At 42.2% G+C, this 19,459-nt stretch overlaps 1 protein-coding gene across 1 annotated transcript in view; it reads left to right on the top strand.

Annotated features, from left to right (window-relative positions):
• Window positions 1–19,130, top strand: part of abhd17c (abhydrolase domain containing 17C, depalmitoylase) — a 34,940-nt gene extending 15,810 nt beyond the window's left edge. The window contains exons 2-3 of the mRNA XM_071920851.2: window positions 3,532–3,711; window positions 15,885–19,130. Coding sequence (XP_071776952.1) covers window positions 3,532–3,711; window positions 15,885–16,104 — 400 coding nt within the window. The 3' untranslated portion in view covers window positions 16,105–19,130. The remainder of the gene's footprint in view (window positions 1–3,531; window positions 3,712–15,884) is intronic.
• Window positions 19,131–19,459: the final 329 nt, after the last annotated feature.

Raw genomic sequence — 19,459 nt, forward strand, 5'->3', positions numbered from 1 at the left:
AGCCTAAAATAGAAAATGATGAGGTGGGCTGGGACACATCACACGACTGAACAGACTGAAAAGATTGGACATCACACACTCAGTGACTGGCGTTTGAAGATCGCCATGCAACTCCGAAATCTTGTGTAAACAGGAACTTTCGTGCTTCTACAGGAAGACAAAACAAACATGGAAGTTGACCATTTTTCTTCCCACACTACCTGTTTATATATATATATATATTTTACTTTTTCTTCCCCTGGACTCACTGGCTGCTGCCATTCTCCTTTCAGATTTGATTGGTTAATCAGCTGACGTTACAGGAGGATGGCGTCCAAATTCAAGTCATAAAAATCAAACATGTTTGAAAAAAATGGCGATGGTTCCGACAGGATCGGGAGGCAAGAGATTAAAGTCCTGTACCCTCACACACTGCAAGATCTTGAAAATCAGTCGTGATGCCAAATCATGGCTATAATCAACCTCAAAGTCGTGTAGTGTGTCCCCAGTGTTTCTGAGGCGTGGAACTTCAGGGTTTCGTGAGAGACCGGGCTGCCAGCCGTCAATGTGAGGTATCTCAAGCTGCTATCAGGAAGACTGTTCAGTGCTCTGACGCTTATCAGTGGCAGGATTTGTCTAGGCTAGCAGATTAGTCACACCCAAGCTGTTATCTGAAGAGCTGTTATGATGGCATCACTTCATAGGACACACACACATAGCCCAGCACCTCTCGTCCAAATCCTCTGTCATGGCTATCTGTAAAGCACGGGCCGGATCCTTTTGTGCGTGTGGTGGCAGAGGGCTGCCGAGCGCGTCTGCTCAGCCTCTCTCTGCATTCCCAGCACTGTCAGGAGACGGGGGGGGTTTGTTTGAAAGCTTCCTCCCCAGATTATGAGCACTGGCAAGGGAACATGCCGTCCTCCTCCTCCCCTCTCTCTCTCTGTCGGGCTCTAGCCAGGCCTGTTTTGTCTCAGCCCTGCCTTTCACCTCGCAGAGCCCTGTGCAAAGCCACGCCACTGCCCAGGTCACATATCAAACGTGTTTTCCACTTTGTGTACCACCCGGTGCATACCTGAGACAAGGCACTCAGAGGATCACTTTCGGCCGCGGCTGACCGCAGCAGGGAAGCCTGCCAAAACAGAGAGGGGGTGTGAGGCGGGTGCGGGAGGTTGTGTCTTGACAACCTGAAAGCGGCTTCTGCTCCCTGCCTACGCTCTCTCTTTCCTTTTGGACAGATATATCACGACGACATGGGCCTTTTATTGAAAATTGGATATCAGCCAGTCACTGCTGTAAACTGCCAATATGCTGGAGGTATGATTGAAATCATTCCAGTGCGGTGTGGCAGTATTTTACTCAACAGCTTCAGCAGTGTCTGTAAAACCTGGTAAAAGGTGGACAACAACAAAGGGCTCCTGAATTGGCCAAAATACTAAGCAAAATAATTGGAGGAGGGAAACCACTTGTGATGTAGAAAGCAAGGAAATTCATCACAAAAGCCTACATCGCAAAAAATTGTTATTAATACTCCGTGGAGCCGTGGAGAACCAGCTATAGGGTGCAAAGTGGAGGAAACGCATGACAAGGGCAGGCGTGACAAAGACAAGTGAACAACAAATGAAAATCAATATCTAATGCATACAAAGCCACAGCAATAGAGGTACATATTGACAAACACTAGGCCAAACTATTCGCATGAAAAATAGGCTATATACAAAACATTTACAAAATATAACACATGTAGGACAATGAAACGTATTAAGACCAGAGAAAATCCGTACATCACCGTGTAGACATGTCAGTAATTGGGCTCAGTAGAAACAGGGGGAAGAGTCATAAACTTGATTTATATTGCGCCTCTCAAAACAAATGTTACAAGGCGCAGTACAATAATAAAACAGCAATACAGATGACAGAAATGGAGATAAAAAACAGAGAGGGGGATGACGTGCGACAAAGGTCCCGGGCTGGATTCGAACCCAGGTCGCCGCGCCCACATGGTATGCGCCCTAGACCACGTTTGGACAGGTTTTACATAAAAATAAGTTAGGAAAGATAGCTTCAATTCAAAAATATCGGTATTGCCCTTCAAAAACTTCCACTTATCGGTGCTTTTCCCTACATATTCATTCCCTCTCTCTCTCTGACTTTCCGTCTCTCACTGGGTTTTATAAGGCAGAACTGATGGCTGAAATCTGTGTGTCAGTGTAAAAGTAAGACAGCTGTCACAGCCAGGCTCCTCGTCATTCTGCTTTCAAGTGTCAAATAAAAAGGAGGCTGTTAAGGTGCCGGGCTGCCTCGGGACCCCTCCCCAACCCACCCGCCCACCTCCCGACCCGACATCCTTGTCTCTTCCCACCACAGATGCAGAACCTAAATAGACAACCGCCGTCCTCCTCCTCCTCACCATAAACCTCCCAAACCCGTCCTGACAGCTTCATAAGCATCTGCGCTATCTAATGTCACACAGCCTGATTTGATGCGGATGAGATTGTGTCATGCGTTTCTTAAAGGGGGAATCGGCCTTATCTCAGTCTGTCCGTCTCAGATGGCTCGTTGTTCTGGGGTTATATAGCCGCGCCTGTCAACACCAGCCGATTATGGGGGGAGTATCGTCTCCGCCTTGACGCCGGCAGAGTTGCATCGCTGCGATACAGCGCTCCTAATCATCTCCTTTTCCTCTCCCCTCACCTCTTGTCTTCCTCCCTGTCTGCCTGTATCTCTACTTCTACCCCTCTTCATGTTCTCTTATCTGTCTCCTAGCAGCCTTAAATCTCTCATCATACCAGTCGTTCCCTTCCTTCGCTTCCCTGCTGGATGAGCGCATCTTTCTAGTGTCTGTTATACTGTGGTCCTGCAGACCTGCCATGGTGCTGCTATAGAGCTCTCCAGGGTGTTATCCCCAAAGAATGGAACAGAGGCAGTGTGTACTGTTGATCCCTCACTTGCACCGCTGTGAAACAATTTCCCCCTCACTTGCGACTGGGAATGTTTTATTTCTACATTTCATTTTCGTTTATACCCACACATGTAGGAGTGGGCAGTATCACAACCTCATTCTACCTTTCAGTTCGAGTGTAACAGCGAAATTCTTCCAGAAAAAAAAAATCAGCAGAATGACTATTTCTTTATATATATTGTCAGAATCTGTTTTGTTTGCGTTCCTTTATGTGTTAGAAGTGTGATTTTCAGACCTGTTCCTCCATACAATGGCAGTGAATGGAGAGAGAAAAAAACGCAATTCTCCGATCTCCTCTACTGGAGAAACGGATAACAGAGAATCGCCAATTTTGGGCTTATATCATGGAGGAAGCTACACAACCCAGGGTACTAGGGGTGTACGGGGGCAGCCATGGTATGGGTCACACACAAATAACTGAAAATCAATAAGAACTCCTGTTAAACAAGTGATCGGCAGTTAACTCTATCATTTTGCAAGAAGAAGACTTCACAAGTTGATGATAAACAGCATGTTCCAGCATGTTCCACCCACATTTAAACTTGTTTTTGTTGAAAGCCCTGTACAAATGAATATGTCTTGTCTGTGTGCAGGTACGGCGTAACACCAGAGAACATCATCCTGTACGGCCAGAGCATTGGCACGGTGCCCACCGTCGACCTGGCCGCTCGCTACGAATGCGCCGCCGTCATCTTGCACTCTCCACTCATGTCAGGGCTACGGGTGGCCTTCCCCGATACACGCAAGACCTACTGCTTCGATGCCTTCCCCAGGTGAGACACACACACACACACACACACGCACCAGCAGTCTCCTTGCCAACCCACCGGTGTCATATTTTCACTGGTTTCAGTGTCACATGATTTATATGCTGTTTTTGGTGCCTTTCTACCCTTGGACATAAATACAGAATACAAAGGAATTATAAGGTTTCTGGGAAATTTGTTGTAGAAATGGGAAAAATATTTATCATTTCTAATAGTTTTCATCATGAAAAGATAAACAGAAATATATTTAAGCATCATGGCAACATGTATGGCAGGGATGTGCAACCATGTGCCCAGGTGGGCCGAAAACTCTGCAGGTTTTCATTCCAGCCAAAGACTACAGCAGGTGATTTCACTGACTAGGTCCTCTGGTTGAAGGTGTGTTAATTAGTGAAATCACCTGCTGTAGTACAGACTGTTGGCCCTCCATGGCACATGGTTGCCCATCCTTGATGTATGGGGAGCAATAATAAAACAAACAACAAGCAGGAGTGACTGCTGTGGTCATTATCAAAAGTTGTTGAGCTGGAAATTGAGGAACATTTTATCTAGATAATTACCAATATCATTTCATCATTCAGCACTAGTTTCAATGGATGCTCATAGTTGCTGACCCTAGTCACGAAGGTCTCTAATTAGACTCATGGAACAGTGGTTTCAGTAAAAACCTCTGTTTTTACTGAAACCACTGTTCCATGAGTCTAATTATTAATTTCATTTGTGACTAGATTTGCAGCTGTGCAGTGCTTGTTTACCTTTTGAAGCTACATTTTGCTAAAATGGGTCTGAAAACTGCCTTTCACAGATCCTGGTCTTAAAGTTAATTTATTCTTGTACTTGCATTCAATAAACTCAAGTTTGACAACTTTTTTCTTGTGTTGTTACCATTTAGGTTGTAGTTCTCAGTACCTTGCAGCCTAGCCTTGAAAAAGGCAAATGAAAAACATCCTCAACTGCAAAAAATACCTGAAAATAGTGATATGATTTTTTTGTCCATATCCCCCACCCGTAAACAGATTTCATCTGAACCTACACTCTGCCAGCAAAAAGTTGTGATTGTAACACTGACACCCATACATTATTTGGAGGTGCTGATACTGGCGTATCTCTGTCATACATCTAAGGCTCTCTAACACGCTCAGATGGCAGATACACTACTCTCATCTAGCTGTTTACTGCTTGCAAATGTCTGGAATGCAAAGCAATGTTTTAGTTGGCAGCCGTGTGTTTATTTGGCAGCAAGGTGTGTGACTGAGTGAGAGATGGATATGATTATTTAGGTATGGTTAAGTACAAATAATTGAGACAGATCAGGGCTTGACATTCAGGTAAATTTGCCTCTGGCTCAGTGACATATTAGTTAATTCTGACTCGACCAACACAAATCACCAAGAATTGACCTGACCACGACAAAAGAAGAAAATTATCAGGTGTGATTAAAAAAAATAGTTAAATGATTAACAAATATTATTTGTAAACCAAGTAAACAAATGTTTCTCCAGTCTCTGTAGCATAACGTTCAACCAGTGTTGGACTGGAACTTTGACCCACAACTGCACCCACAGATACACAGATTCACAATATGGAAACATGCAAAACAACACATTATTAGAGATATAGCCTATTTTTTCAGAATCTTAGATTTCATATATGGGGTGATAGATTTTAATTCAAAATATCATGACAAGGTTTCCATGCTCTCTGCTCATAAACTTCTTATTTCGTCAACTTGGAGATCATAGAAAATCCCGACTTATCCTGTTATATTTACCCCCTTGTTTATATTGTTCATGCACGCTCAACCCCTAATTCTGATATTTCCGACAGGCGCCTGAAGGCATCATAATGTTCATTTGTTTGGTTGACTTGATCACAAATTTATGCAGAACACAATCAGTCTGCTGCCTGCTCAGCGTATGAAAAGTAGAATGTGGCGCATCTATGTAAAGTTGGCTGGAGGAGAAAGATTGACTCATGAGATGTGATAAGCTTATGATCCCCCACACACCTCTGTGGAGCCGTCCCGTCTACCGCAGAACGACCAAACAGCATTTGGCTTTTTTATTTTTTGTATCGGTGTTGCTGGACTTATCGTCAACCTACTCCAGATGGCCAGTCCGCCTTTGCTTTCAATTACCGGTGCACAAGCATTCGTTCAAAGAAACATTTGTGAAGTGTCATCACATGGTAATGACAATAGCAACAAACCAATTTGGAGACAGCCAGATCCAGCATCAATTTCAATGGCATCCATTCACTATTAGGGACGATCCTAAACCAATAAAGCAAGGTAAAGTGCTGATGCTTTCACTTTCTGTGGTACCAAAAGTTTTTTATTTGAAATGTAACTGTTTTTAAGAGCGATTAAAACTTGCAATAACCACAGAATATTTATGGAAAACGCACCACTATATTACTGCAAGAAAATTATGCGAGATATGTGTTTTGTCCGTTTAGGACTTTGAAATCTACTGGCCGGACCAGGCTACTTAAAAGGTTAATCTACTGGCCCGGAGGTCTAGAAATATGCCTCCGGGCAAATGGCAATGTCAAGCCCTGCAGATGTTTAGAAAAACTTTGATTTAATTGTGTTCTTGGTTAAGTTGGTAGAATAATTTGTCAGATTTAATCATCTTTTTTTATTCATTCTCATTCTTTCTAACCCTTTCATCCAGCTAACTCTGGTTCAGCACAAAGTTAATTCGTTCCTGCGATTCGTTCCAGTCTTTACTTCAGACCCTATGACTGGTCCTCATTCATGCCTGCCCCTGTGCTAGTGCTGTGCAAGTGTTTTACGATGATTTGTGGTAACATCGCTGTCACTGGAAAAACATTAACTTTTGTGATAGTCTGTGATGAAGAAGGAAAAAAATGTTGTCAGTACTCACTTCAAACTACAGGGTTGTGATTTATTTTTTCAGCTTGTTAGGAAAGGACAGAAAAGTGTCGAATCATTTTGGTTGGACTTGGCCACTGTCCAAGACCATTGTGCAGTTATGGAATTTATAGCCCACATGGCGCAATTTAATGGCATTTAATATACATAGGCCATCTTGGGCCTTCTGTTCAATTAAATCCATCTTGCTACAGATTGTTCTCCACATATTTCCTCCTTAGGTGTTGGGAAAATGAGCCTGTCGTTACTGCATATTAAACAGTGTTCTCAAAGTAGACTATTGGGGTGGATTGATCATTTTAATCAGTTACATCACTTAAGCCATCTGTGAAAATTTATGAAAATCCACAATCTGTGTGTGGATGTTAGACAGCCTCATGTAGCATTCATTATCAATGTCACGCATATTTTTGCGAGGGAAGCAGCAATTACCTCATCCTTACCTAGAGTTGTCACCGTACCAGAAATTTGAGTTTATCAATATGAAGTGTATGATCACACCTACAGTTCTTTTGGTCTGAACCAGGGTTGAAAGGTTACTTTGTTACATTTTTGTATTTGGTTTGTTTAGGTTCACGCTGCCCAATTATAAGTGAACCAGGGCTTGTAAACTAAAGTCACATGGACTCACAAGTAGCTTGTGTATTGGACAGTGTGATAACCTGTCATCCCGCAAGGTTCGAGATTTTGGCAGCGGGAGGAATCAAAACAAATCTGAATATTTGCCCTCGGTTCATTTTGTTATGCTTGGCTTTCCAAGCATGAGTAACTGCTGGCTATCAAATGTCAACATCTGTCTCCTTGTACCAGTAAACTCGCATTTTGGGGTCATTTCTTATAGTTGGTTTGGATTCTCCCGCCTAACGAATCACACTGCAGTTCTCTTGAACAGGACCGAGACCTGCATTTTCAGATGCAGTTAGTTGGTGCCACCTGAGTTTGAATGGCATTGTTCTCACCTGCCCAAATGAACCATACTAAAGTAAACACTCCAGAGTTCAGATAAACCTCTCTAAACATGCTGGGCGTGAACACACCACAAGTTTAATATCTAGAAATTCAATGCTACTACGATACCACAGTAAACAAGAAAGAACATTAAGCACAGTCATGGAACAACAGTCACTAAGATGCTTTGCAAAGTTACTTGTCCGTATTTTTCAATCCTATAAGCTTAATAGTTCCATATTTGGCTCCTGGCACCAATTTGTCAACCATTCTAGGTGAACTTGGATCCAGTTCTAGACGTGGTGGACTGCTTGGTGCTGTTGTGATGTTTTCAGCTGCTTGACTCTGACTGCTATAGTCCTTTAGTCCAAGCCACCTTCTTTTTACTAATCCAATCTGCTGTTGTCCTGTGAAAACCTCGTAACTTAAATTTTGATGATTTTCATGTTTTAACATTGATTGAAGGATTGCATGCTCCTCTGAGACCTCTTTAGACCGTTTATATAATTCAACATTGAAATCAATCTTTCTCAACGGTATTTAAGTAGTACTGAAATTTCAGTTATTGTGACAATGCTAGTCTTACCTTTTCATCAGCATCCTTCCGTCTTTCTGGTTGTTTCTTACTCTTCATCTCACGCCCCGATTTGTTGAACCCCCTCTTCGAGCTGCTCTCTGCCTCTTCCTGCTGCCCATTTTCAATTTGGTTGATTCTTTTCCCATATCAGCTGATTTCTTTGTGTGTGTGTGTGTGTGTGTGGTGTCCATCAGTAAGAGGATCTCAGTGGGAGGGCCCCAGCCTGTCTGACAATCCCTCTGGGCCAAGGTGATAACACACCTCCCCATTAGCAACTTCAGCCACTTTGATATTTCAGGCCTGCTGCTGTGAAAGCCTGACAGAGGCATGACTGTCCCACAGTCCCCAATTATCTCCCACCGAACTGAGGCAAAGTGAAAACATATTGATTCACATCCATGATTGAAAACAGAGTGAAGGAATTCCAGCAGAACCACTCTGTCTGTGTATGTGTGTGTGTGTGTGTGTGTGTGCGTGTGTGCGTTAGAAGAAGATCCTCTTCTCCCCAATCTTGAGTAGCTGTGTCTTCTAGAGGTGCACAGATACAATTTTTCATACCCGAGACGAGTACCGAGTACTTTGTAAAGTAAATTGGCTGATATGAGTACCAATGCAAGTACCATTTAGTCATTCATGCTGCCTAGTATTGGCCTATCATAAAACTATTACAGGAACAAATGCATCAATAGCTTATTAACAGGTTAACAGAAAAATACAGCTTATTCAGAATAGGTTAACTGATAAGAAACACATATTCAGAATAGCTTGACAGATAAAAGCAGCTTATTTAGAATAGGTTAACAAATAAAAACAAATGTATTCAGAAAAGGTTAAGAGAGAAAAACAGCTTATTCAAAGCAGGTTAACAGAAAAACAGTGTGGTGAGTTGGACCTGATACAACAGAATGGCATTTGGTCTGCATAGCCAAGGCTCCACTTATAAACAAAAGCTGCTATGCCTATGAACTTCACAAACGGCAGCAATATTGGGATAACTTCATTTGCCAATCCCAGTTGTACAGATTCTGATCTATTCTTCTTTTGATGCATCTCCAATGTCCTCATTTCGAAACTTGTTAATTAAAGGCTTACACACCAAACAGTCCAGCACTCCACCAAAAACATTCGTGAACTTTGTGGGGTAACTCGGACCCGTGGAACCGATTCTCTCCAGCAATTAGTAAAACAGTATGAGATCTATGCAGCTTTGTCGACCCCGTTCTCTTCCGCTGACTGAGGGAAGGAGCGCTCTGCCAGCAGAGAATAATTACAGGAAAAGAGGAGCAAGACATCGTAGTGTTTTCTTTCACTTTTCTGTTTTCAGAGAGGAAAGGAGAAGGCGCAGGTGAGAGGTAGAGTAATGATAGCCACAGGGAGGCCGATCGATATAGTACAATGGTATGACACTATTCGTCTCACACAACTCATTCTACTGATGATTACATGGGTTGGGCGGGTGGGGGATTTTTTTGTGATGAAAAAGCAACAGGGTACCACACTACTGTTACTCTGTCTCTCACTTTTTGTTTCTCTTTGTGTCTTATTCTCATTCTGAGCCGAACATTTACGGTTTCTATTTTGACATTCTTATCCAGGCTGACTTGCAGTGAGTGAGCAGGTTAGGGGTTCAGTGTCTTGCTCAAGGACACCTGGACTGGACACGTAACTCTCACTGGGATCAAACCTGAGACCTTACAGGTGGTAAATCCTGCGTTTTACATATCTGGTTTGTTTGGAATAAATAGAAGAAGAACTGGGTAGTTAGCATGAGTAGTGATAGCCACCATGGCTGAACAGACAAAGAAAAGAGAAACTCAAACTGCATCAACAGAAAATCCAAGGAAAAAGACGTCACAGTACTGGACACACTGTTTGATTGAAAGGTGATCTCAGTGCAGTGCAGAAACACCACAGCAATGAGAACTTAACACCAAAGATGGAGAACAAATCAATAGGAACTCACAGATTACCAGTTTAACGTGTCCTTGTCCTTAGTCTTAGTCTCTAGCCTTGGGACGCCTCACTATTTTGTGTGTGTGTGGTGCCGTACCTAAAATAACTTTTTTTTTTCCCTGGACCCACATTTCTACTGGAGGCAGGACAGCGGTAAAACAAAGTGAAGCAAAGTGAGGGGAGAGGTCAAGTCAAAACTTGGAGAACAGGCTGTCTAGACCTCTATCCTCATTTTGCTTCACTTGGTTTTACCACTGTACCACCGCCAGGAGAAATGTCTGTCTCAAAGCATTTGTCAAGTGTGAATAAAGGTGGAAAAACACATCCAGAGAATGATTCTTTTTTTTAAAGACCCAGTGGGCAACTTTCTCAATAATTTTCACCACTAGCTGAAACTCAACAGCCTAGAGCAAAAAGTGGGTCCCTGAAAATTGTGTTCTATTAAAAAAAAAAAAAATGGCTAAAAATGTCATTGCCTGACCCTTTTCTGATTGGCTATCAAGTCAGCCCATGTAAAATTGCGAGCATGTATCAGACTCCTGACTCATTTATCGAGCTCTCTGAACTTGCAAGGCCACGGCCGAGATATAAACTGAAATTTTGCAAACCCAAATTAAATAAACAGTACAGGACGTTTTGCTGTGTCCCGTCTCGTCCTGTCAGGAAACATCCTAGAAATGTATCCAAAATATCTACCGACATGCTAGTCTGTCACACTGCCCAGTTTGTGTCAGATTATTACTTGGCACTGACCATAGAATTGGATTGATTAAGAAGATGGCTGAATCTGGAGGCAATAAAAGCACAGCAGACAGGAACGTGGAGTGGAGATGATTGATGGTAAACGGAGGGAACGGGAAAAACAGACAGGATTTTGAGTAAACAAGCCTATGCTGTTTAATGTTTAGGTTGATGGGGACATAAACGCTTTGAATTTTTTCTTACACTCATTTAGATTTTGTCTACTTTGACACCTACCACTTTGACCTATTATGTATCCCACCTAATTTGTGTGCTGACCAAGTGTAGGTAGGCACAGTGAGAATTGTAGCTGAAATGCAAAGTAAAGGCGCTTGGACATTTGATATTGCTTTTTCTATTTGCCAGGTTTGATTTTAACATAATTGGATCTAGACCTGCATAAACTAACTATTTGACATTTAACTAGTCACAATAATCCAGGCTATTACTGAAAACCTGGGAGGTTATGATGTTATGGGTGCATGTCAGTTAGTATTTATTTGCTGTTGTACCCACATAGGACACAGAAGACTGCAAGCAGGTGAAATACAATGAACAGTTGTTGGTGTGGCAGAGGGATGGAGGAAAAAACAATTAGAGTTGACCGTCCCAACAACTCTGTGTTTTCCACAAGCATACTGTAGCCAGCCAGGAAAACTATGATGAATAAGCTCTATTTTGGTGTCTTTTCATGCATTAATTCCATTGACTTTTTAATGTTTAGCTCACAAACCGTATGATTTACTTTCCAGTTTAGTTATGATTTGTGGTGTTGAGCATTGGTATATAACAAGTGACTGCAATTGGTATTAGGTAGATGAATACAATAGGCTGTAAACCACATTAGATGGATGAAACCCTCTGTCACAGACTACCAGAATTACAAATCTAAACTATGCTGGAAAGTGGAACACAGTATGTAACAACTAAACAAAAAGCTGACTATCTGCACATCGAGTAGACAAGGCACCTCAACTGTGATTTTATGTCAATATACCAGAACCTGTTGTAACTTATTGCTTAATTAATCATTCTTGCCAGTCAGTGCAGTGTATCGAATCAAACTGGCGAGTCAGGCAATGCACTCTTGGGTGGCATTGAACTTATGTTCACCTTATATCTGAGTGTTGAGCAATTTTTCACATCACTCAGGTGTCAAGCTACTACCTAGCACACATTCAAACACATTTGAGCTGTTTGCGGCATACATATTTTTTGTTTTCAAATTAGAAGTCTTTCTACTACTACTGCTTCTACTACTTTCTCCTGCTCTGGCGCAGCACTAAAACCAAATTAATTGAAGTCTGGATTTAAGTGTCTGATATGCAACAACAAAGCCCCTAATGTTAATATGACCAAAACTACTATTCAAGTAGCCAGCTGGAATGGAGTCAGTAATTGGCTAACGCTGAAGTTGGAGTGGAGGAAGAAATCACAATTCCCACATGCACGATCCTGTCGGCCAAACTTCTGATTGTATGCTATCCAAGATACTAAAGCAGGCTAACAGCACAAAATGCCACACTAACCAGGACCATTACGTGTTTTGCATGACAAACACGGCATCAGCATGAACTGCTGTCCTGTTTGGGCCATGAACTGTGATACTTGGGCTACGTCAGAGCCAAGGATTGGCACCATGAGACGTGGTCGGTATTGAAGTGTCATGCAACCCCAGTGGAGAACCCATGTGTGAACGAGTTACGAACAGTCAGACAATGTTAAAGTTTAATGAGTCTGCTGTGTCTCCACAGATTTGTAGGCTGCAGTGTAGCATGGCTAGGAATATTAAGTGTTGGTTCCGGGGAAAATGTGTTTGTAAGATAAGACTGTACATGTGCGCTTGTTTGTGTGTGATGTAAAGATGTGTGCGTTAAGTTGGGTAAGTCGTTTCACAGCTGAAACGGCTGAGAGATGAAGGTTGGGAATGTTGATTCTTCCAACACTACTTTATAATCTCCCTCCCTCCCAGCACCAACTTCCATTTCTACTTCAGTGCCACAGATTTCACCAGCATTTCCTGTGTGTGTGTTTGCATTTGCAGGTGTGTATACTTAAGCACTTCAGCCACAACACCCATGGTCTGTGAAGTAGGGTTAGACCAATATAACCGGGTTGCCGATATATTGGCAGACTTTTATTAAAAATTGAGTGTGTTGGGCCTCTGATAGGATCGATATGATGTAGTTTGATTACATATCTATTATAGAATTTGTCAATATTACACTGGCTGTTTATGGGAAGACCTTAAAGTCAGTTGATTCTAATGTGACATTTGATCGGATTCCACTTAAGTATGCATGTATGCAATATGTTATACTAGTAGTAGTATCCTGTGCTTGGAGATTTTTAGTGGAGATGGAGAGTTTTAGTGTCCCATGATGGTCTAAATGCAGTTTCAGAGGCTTTTCCACCCTAGACAAGAATAACATTCTGGGGAAACACTGAATACTTATGATTCTTTCAAATATATTTGGCACAAATATGGTTACATTTAAAGACATTGAATATTGGCACAAAATATCAGCTGTCAGCAGCTTCAATCCAAAAATATAGCTGCAAGCGTCCATTAGTGAGGTCCAAGATTGATTCATCATTTTGGAGAAGTTCTACATCTCAAAGATAGAACATTTCCGTGACCGTCCAGCAACTGCAGGTGAAATGGTGCCTGACATATTGCCATTTGAAAAATTGCCTATTTGTCCTAATGGTGGCACCATTCAGCATGGTCAAATGTGGTCTGACGCACTCTGGGGCCCCTTGCAAACAGCTATGTGAAGTTTGGACGGTCTAGCATTAAGCATTTAGGAAATATGTCTGTCTTACCTCAGTTATGGGTGAGCCATGCATCCACCGGAATGTAGGTTTCTTTTTAATATTTTAATTGGTCTCACTGTTTTTTGTTTCAGTCAGTGGCTTCAATCAGGAAAATGAACTCCTGGCACAACAAATAGGTTACTTTTTAAATTAATTTATAGGCACAGAGCTGACAAGACAACAAACTAGGCTACAGAACAGTCTAACCCAGAGAAAAAAAACTTAGGCAAATACATAATTCATTCATTCATTGGTTAATCAGGAAACTGACATTTTGCAACAGTAAATAAAGAGATCAGTTAATATATTGATTTCCTATTTCTTTATTGTGAATAGTTTGAGTCAAAATAGTGTATTTCCGTGCTTCACAGACACAAGCGGGCCAAGGAAAAATAGACCAGAAGCGGAAAAGAGCGGACCGGCAGAAAATGCAGCGCGGCTCTGGGAATATGGGCTCTGATTGGTGGATTAATAAGCAATGGTGCTGCTGGACAACTTGACCCCAAAAAAAGGACGATTTTTATGTTATGTGCCTTTCATGATAGCCAAGGACACTGTACAGTCATGCACAAAATTAAAAAGTGTTATATCGCAAGACCGCAACAAAACAGAAGCATAAAGCTCAGAGTTTAAGGAGACAGGGGGAAGGCAAGTTTGAAAAAGTTTTACTGTTTTATGTTAATAATAATAAAAACATATTCACTAGCTATGTTCAGGAAGGAACCTCCATCATATAACACTGACTGGACCCTATCTGATTCCTAATAAAAAGCCAATATCTGCAAACCAATATGTTAGTCTAACCCTAGAGTGTTTACATGTGTGCGACGGAGGTAATTTACTCCCCCCTCTGAATGCACTCACATTTGTACATATGCTGGAGAGATTATCTGTGCATGTGACGGCCATGTCTGTCGTCTTTCTGTCTGTACATCCCAGCTGTGAAGTGAACAGGATAATAGTTTTATTCCATCTGGAATGCAATTAGCTCACGATGATTTCCCTGCGCTAATCTTCCAACTAACCTCTATCTGAATAGCAGGGCACCGCCGAGGCTGAGCTACCACACCTAGTTATGGGCTAGGGCGATTAGCAAGGAATTAGTATGCATAGCAGGCACTGGAGGTTTGCATAGAGATCTCTCCACAGAGGCAACAAGAAAGAGCTGATCATCATTTAGCTCATTCAGAGTGTGTGTGTGTGTGTGTGTGTGTGTGTGTGTGTGTGTTATGCATAAACTCATTCAGACTTCCATCTCCTGTTGTTTGCACCAAGACATTGTCTGTTGACTAGAACTGCTGGTGCATTATAATATTTTGCCGCTGCCATACAGGCTGTTGGACAGTGATGAGGTGTGGTTTTATTTATCGTTAATAGCTTTTTGTCCTGCTGTGTAAAGCAGTCTTTCAGCAGCAAAGCCCTGCTGTGCCACTGCCACAATATAGAAAGATAGCACACCCCCCTAAAAGGAGGCTCATTTCACTTGATATGGTATGGATAAATGCATTTATTGGCATAACAATGACTCCCACCCAAGAAAGAAGTCCTTTAACTAACGACACCAGTGTTTCCTTTTGCATTCTCCTTCCTCCTCTTTAGTACTCCTTTTCCACAGACCTCTTTTAAGGGTTAGATGTCCAATATGAGGTTGATTTTGACCTTTAATTAAAAATCAGATATCGTCCAGCCAGTGTCGTCCACCTCTGATATCTGTTGTGTGATTATAGAGTTATTGCAATTGCAGGAATAAAATTCAAGGATGCCACACTGGTCGTCTATGGGAAGCCATAGAAAATGTAAATGAAATGAAGATGTACTTACTGTAATTCGCTTAGGACAAAAGCTAAATGACGTATTGTAACGTAATGGAAGCCCATCACCTGAACTGGACATTTTGATCGGATTCCACATGTATGCATGAATACATTATTATTAGTAGTAGTGTTATCCTGCATTCCTGTTTATCAGCATCATCCTCTTCCTCTGTTTCAATTGAGAGTTTTAGTGTCCCATGATGGTCTAAATGCTGGAGGCTTTTCCACCCAATGTTCAAAAATATTGGACATTGGCACAAAATATCAGCTGTTGGCAGTTTCAGGCCAAAAATATTGGTTTCTTTGTCGGCTGTCAAAAGCCCATCAGTCAAACTCTACTCTTCTTATTGTCCTTAACAGCAGAATGTTCTCTCTCTCTTTCTTCTGCAGTAATGCTAACCTTAACCTTTCTGTCTCTCTTCACCTCCGGCAGCATTGACAAGGTGTCCAAGGTGGCGTCGCCGGTGCTGGTGATCCACGGCACTGAGGACGAGGTGATCGACTTCTCCCACGGCCTGGCCATGTACGAGCGCTGCCCTCGCGCCGTGGAGCCCCTCTGGGTGGAGGGGGCCGGCCACAACGACATCGAGCTCTACGCCCAGTACCTGGAGAGACTCAAACAGTTCATCTCCTTCGAGCTCCCCACCTCCTGAGGGAAGGCCAGCACTCGGGCCAGGCTTCACCTCGACACAGCTCCGGAAGCCTCCTCCTCCTCCTCTTCTCCCCCAACTCCCTCTCTTTCTCTTAGTGGATCGGACAGGACGGAACGAAACTGATCACACCACTCTCCTCGGTCCTAGGAGCCACTTCAGGGTGGGAATGTAAAAGAGTGGAAGAGGAGGTGGTTTTGGATTGTTGAGGTGCAGCCGTGGGTTCGGCCAGACCAGGCAAGGTGTAGCTTAGGCTCAACTTGTCTCCCCAAACCCTGGGTGGTGCTCATACATGTGGACTGGACCCAGTTTGCCAACGAGCATGGGCCCAGTCAGTGATTGCACTCGCTCCTCAATCCGGATTCATTTCCCACTCCAGCTCACTCAGCCTCTCTGTCCTCCTTTTCCTCTCCTCACTCTCTGTCTCCCTCTCCAACTCTCACCCTCTCCGTGTGGAGCGAAGGATTCCCACTCTGATGCCAGAGTTTCAACCTGTCGGATTTTACTTTACTTATTCTTTCCTCTATCTCACACACAATCGCTCCTTTCCTTTTGACTGAGAGGCTTTGCAATGCTCATGCTTGATTTTTGTATTCTTTTATACCTGGTGAAGAATTATCAAATTTTGCACCTCAAGAAACACAATTGAAGTTTTTTACTTTTTTTCTGTATTTTTAAGTTACCATTCAGGGTTGATTAAAACAAATGCACTTTTAACGTGCAGATATTTTCAGGTAATCATTTTTCTATGTTTCAATATGTATATGTTGGGATTTTTTTTGTTATCTTATTGGCATTCCATGTTTTTCTTAATCGCGAGAAAAACAAAATCCTAATTTTGTTTTTGAAGGCGTGTGTGTGTGTTTAAACTCCATTACCCAGAGTGCACCCCTGTGCATCTGGCCTTTGTAGCAGTGCTCTTGGTAGCCCCGATACCTGCTGTTCTCTTGTATGGAGAGAGGGTAACAAATAAAAAGTAAAAAATCTTGCCTTGCTTATCGGCAAACACACATACCTGGGAGAACATTACTTGAACTAATCGTTTGGAGCCACTGGTAAATTCAGCATACACTCAGCACTTATTTTAATCAAATTCAAACTTTTAGAATTGGTTCACCTGTTATTCTCACCTAAATATACCATGGAGGGCAGTAGTTAGCAGTGTGAAATATTTCAATACATTTTATTGAAATAAGTTCTGCTTGGTGGATCTATATGCCGAATTTACCAGACGATCATAACAAACCCTTGCAACAATATTGACCGGTCTCTGGCACAGCTTACAGTGGCCTTTGATTGACACAAATAATAGTCACGTTTTTCCAAAGAGATGAGTAAGCTAGGTAGTTCGAACAGACTGCTTTGTCATTTGCGTTGTTGGCTTGAGAACAAAATGTCGTGGGTAGGGGGATGGAAAGTGAGTTTTGAGAGCCAGAAATCTCAGCACCTGGTGAAGTCATTGTTGAGTCCTTTTACTGATCATCAACCTTATCAGCCCTCCGCAGATATGCTCATTTATGGGGTAGTAAAACCTTACTTATTGCATCTTAAAGTCATGTTCCACCAGGTGTGTGCCTTTGCTGTTGCGCAAGGCAACATTTAATCGCCCAATTGTTGAATGGAGTTTGGCGTGTTTTTCCCTCCATACAAGAGAAAACAGCAGGTATTGGAGCTATGCTCTTGTTAACTGGAGATCTTGTGGTAATAATAACACTTGACAGCTGTTTCAAACAGAAACACACTTGACTCTGTACTGTAAACTGAAGCCAGGGAGCATGGTGCTGGGCTTACCTGTGGATGGAAGAGAAGAGCGCTTGCAATGTGTAGATGTTCCCTCATTGATCTGTGAATCTGTTCCATTTGAAGATTGTCAGCGTCAACATGCTGTCGGCGGGTTCGGGTGTGTGCGTATTTATCAAGTCATTTCACACTACAAACGAAGCCTTATGTCTGTGGACATTTCACCCAAACGTTCCTGTCGACCGCAGCGGGGCTCTCGTGGTCTTCAGGAGAAGCGACAACTGCTGCTATCCGTTGGAGGAATCGGTCAATCAATCAGTCGATCACTGTGAAAACCAGACAGTTTGGGGAATACTGAAACAACAGCAAGGTACTAAAACCAAATTCAGTCTGATCACGCGTCAGTCCCCCTTTTTTCCAGCCGCGTCCCTCCCCGTCTGCAGTCGGGGAGGGAATAGCCATGGATGTACTCTTTTACCAACACCATTGTCCGCTGAGCCCCTGTATTAGTTTGCTCTCATCCCAGCTCTAACTCCAAAGACGTCTGAACGAACCACGAAGAGGAACGGGATGCTGTGGAAATAAGCAACGCATGCAAATCACTTCTCATAGTGGTGGACATTTCAGCTCGCATCAACTGTATTTGACTCATATTGTCTTTTGCCACTCGCAAATGAAGAAAAAAAAAAAAGTGAAACACTACCGCATTTTCAAAGAAGGATTGTATTTGAAGGATATTTGCATAGCAACTTGTGATAATCGTTTGATTGATCCGTGTATTGCTGTGAGGTGGTTTGTCAGTTGGGTTTTAGTGTTTTCTCATCATAGCTAATGTCGGGCCAACGTTTTTGGAAGACGAGCCCCTCGACCATCTCTAGTATATTTACTCTAGCTCCTCTTTTTAAAGGAAACAAAAACCCTGCTTTAGTCCTAATTATTGTTTTGATACTGACATTTTTACGAGGTTTTCCAGTATAAATGTTGATAGATTTACACTGTCTCTCAAGCTGGTTTGTATGATAATCCTGTGTAATGGTATACTTCAATATCTTCTCTATACATATAAGCCCCGACGAAGGGCTGTTCTAGTCTTCTTGATTTTAACACTGGAATCACGATATGCAAATGAAATGCAGAAAAAGCTAGTAGAGTCAGATTTTGGTAATAGTGTGTAAAACAGATGAAATAAAAGCCTTAAATGTGCCGTAAAACAGATTAATGTCATTCATGTGGGTGTTGTTGCGAAAAGGCAGCACACTGTATGTTTTAATGCTTATAACGGAATAAAGGATGCATGGAAGTTATGTGTCTTATCTCATTATTGTTTTACTGTGTTGTAGGAAAACGGCGTCTCATTTAATAAGGATGCAGCGTATTGGTAGGGCGTTCTACTACCTCTTAAATTCCTGACTGCTGAACAGAAGAGGAACACCCAGTAAAGGTATGAATGAGATTGTCCAGCCTACTGAGTATGTTAGTAGCCGAGTTTCCATCCAAGTCATCCTGTTTACATTTTTGTGTGAATTAAGATGAATGGGAATGAGAAAATTTGATCAAATTTCATGTCATAAAAAGAGGTTTTTACACTTGCTTGAGGCAGAAAAGATTTTTAGTTGAA

Source organism: Centroberyx gerrardi, chromosome 1 (assembly GCF_048128805.1).
Source record: "Centroberyx gerrardi isolate f3 chromosome 1, fCenGer3.hap1.cur.20231027, whole genome shotgun sequence".
NCBI lineage: Eukaryota > Metazoa > Chordata > Actinopteri > Beryciformes > Berycidae > Centroberyx > Centroberyx gerrardi.